Source organism: Cynara cardunculus, assembly GCF_001531365.2.
Source record: "Cynara cardunculus var. scolymus isolate 2C chromosome LG 11, CcrdV1, whole genome shotgun sequence".
Classification (NCBI taxonomy): Eukaryota; Viridiplantae; Streptophyta; class Magnoliopsida; order Asterales; family Asteraceae; genus Cynara; species Cynara cardunculus.
The window spans coordinates 20,776,621-20,778,938 of NC_037538.1; the positions used below are offsets into that span (position 1 = coordinate 20,776,621).

The 2,318-nt window shown below is 38.3% G+C and overlaps 1 protein-coding gene across 5 annotated transcripts in view; it reads right to left on the reverse strand.

Annotated features, from left to right (window-relative positions):
• Positions 1 to 2,077, reverse strand: part of LOC112520783 (dihydrolipoyl dehydrogenase, mitochondrial-like) — a 12,884-nt gene extending 10,807 nt beyond the window's left edge. For 2 of the 5 annotated variants that reach the window (XM_025129347.1, XM_025129346.1), the window contains exons 1-2: positions 1,777 to 2,077; positions 383 to 521 (exon numbers count right to left, since the gene is read on the reverse strand). In XM_025129347.1, the coding sequence (XP_024985115.1) occupies positions 383 to 521; positions 1,777 to 2,046 (409 nt within the window). In that variant the 5' untranslated portion in view covers positions 2,047 to 2,077. Of the gene's footprint in view, positions 522 to 1,776 lie in introns of all 5 variants that reach the window. The other 3 variants (XM_025129345.1, XM_025129344.1, XM_025129348.1) reach the window with 2 other exon arrangements.
• Positions 2,078 to 2,318: the final 241 nt, after the last annotated feature.

Below are 2,318 nucleotides of genomic sequence, written 5' to 3' on the forward strand. Positions count from 1 at the left end.
AGGGAACGTTGAAATTGCTTGCGGATCTCACCGTCCATTGACGGAACAATGTCCGGTGCAAATTCAACAACYGTGACCTCCGAGCCAAGACGGGCCCACACAGAGCCCATTTCCAAGCCTATGTAACCAGCCCCAATGACGATCAGCTTCTTGGGGATTTCGGTCAATGCCAAAGCTCCCGTGGATGAYACGATCCTCTTCTCATCAATCGTGATCCCAGGAAGTCCTTTAACGTCAGACCCAGTGGCAATTATAATGTTCTTGCCTTTCACTACGGTGTTTTCACCCTCAAGAGTGTCAACAGAAACTTCTGAAGGGGAGAGGAACTTCCCATATCCCTTCACATATGTTACTTTGTTTTTCTTGAACAGGCTTTCAATACCTTTTGTAAGGTTCGACACGGCCTTATCTTTTTGGCCCATCATCGCAGCAAGATCAATCTCAACATTATCGAACTTTACACCATGCTTAGCGAAGCTGGTTTTGGCCTCATGGTACATGTGCGATGAATGAAGAAGTGCCTGAAAATAGATTAAAAACCAGATAAAAATCCTGAGATTAAGCAACTTGTAACTGAGGCAACAGTTAATTTTAAACATGGTGATTTTGGAGATCATCTTAACCATACTAAAACCAGGTTTTACTCAAACAGATTAATACTCTTCATGGTACCATATACACATTTGCAGTTGGTTGTACTTGGCAATAAGTATGACTTGTCAAAAATGAACATCTTTTTAAGTAACTAGATCCCAACATATAGCAAAGGGTCGTTAGCAAAGTGGTACCTGGGTTACGGTAGGTCCCACCTAGGTGCTCAAAGGTTCAAGCCTCAACTTTTGAGGAGTGTGTGAGAGTTCCGCCATATATGAATATATACTTCAAAAAAGAACCTTGTGTTTCAATGGTATTTTGTCAACAAAAACAGATCGAAATGAAATTTCTAAACATGACATTATTGACTGCCATAGGTCGGTTCCTAAAGTTTGCTGTTCTCTTATGATATAGAAAACTTGCAATGGTCACGAACAAAGATATGTGAGTCAGCTTGGTCACTTTTTCAGAAAAAATGTAGCATCCCCTTTGAACCTTAGAAAATATGCAGCGAAAATGATATGAAGTCATGTAAATTCAGTTACTAAATTTTACTGGTTTTACAGCTAATCAATTGTCTGTTAGGAAGATGGTCATACACAAAAGATCTGCTGGCCGTCAATTGGATGCAGTAACCATTAATCCGACCACTTGGGACAACAAAAAAGCACAACACTCGTTGACTAAGGACCATCTAAAAGTAAGAATTAGATGACAAATGAATTCTGGCAATATACTACGACCTCAGAAAGAAATCAACAAATGCAATTTTATGAATTTGCGAATCTAACTCATCAGGAATATTAACAAGTGCYCTCATAGTGGAAGGGTATTCAATCTCACAGCCCATGCCTAACCTAAAAAGAGGCCATGGACACAACACAACAACTTGATTAGGAAAATTGTTGCAGATAAATAGTGGTTAAACAACATCACCTGTAAACTATTGATAACCTCCATATATGTGATGCGCCATGATAAAACACGCATAAAAATCTTCCATCAAATGCAATTTTATGGATTTCCGATACATCGTTCCATGAAAAGCACACAAAAAGGAGAAGACAACATATCTGATCACATAGGATCCCTATACTTATTCCCTAGATCTAATCCTCGCAACTAATCACACAAAACAGCTCCAATACAATAGAAAGAAAGTAACGAGAGGATGAACAATACCTTGGAAGGGATACAACCGACGTTGAGGCACGTACCACCAAGAGCACCACGCTTCTCAATACAAGTAGTTTTGAGCCCTAACTGAGCGGCCTTAATCGCCGCCACGTACCCKCCGGGACCGCCGCCGATGACGACRACATCGTTGTCATCAGATCCCGATGCGAAWCCTCTAGAGAAAGTAGATGAAAGAGAAAAGGAATACCTAAGTGCATCCGAAGAGATGATGATGTTGGTAGCCTTCCTTCTGGCCAAATTCGCCATCATCGCCATTTTTGAAGAAGAATTATTCTGAATCCAATTTTAGAAGTCAGTATTGATTGATCAGAAACAGGGCTCCCTTTCCTTGAATCGGTGTTTTATATTCCAATTTATCTTATAAAAATAACTTATAAATTTATAAAGATGTAACACTGATAATAAGCATTTTTAATTTTTAAATATTTGTATAAATAATTTATATGGATGTCAAATCGATAATAAAGAGTTTTTAAATAAATTAAACCATTCTAACTTATAATAATTTTGATAAATATTTTTATAAA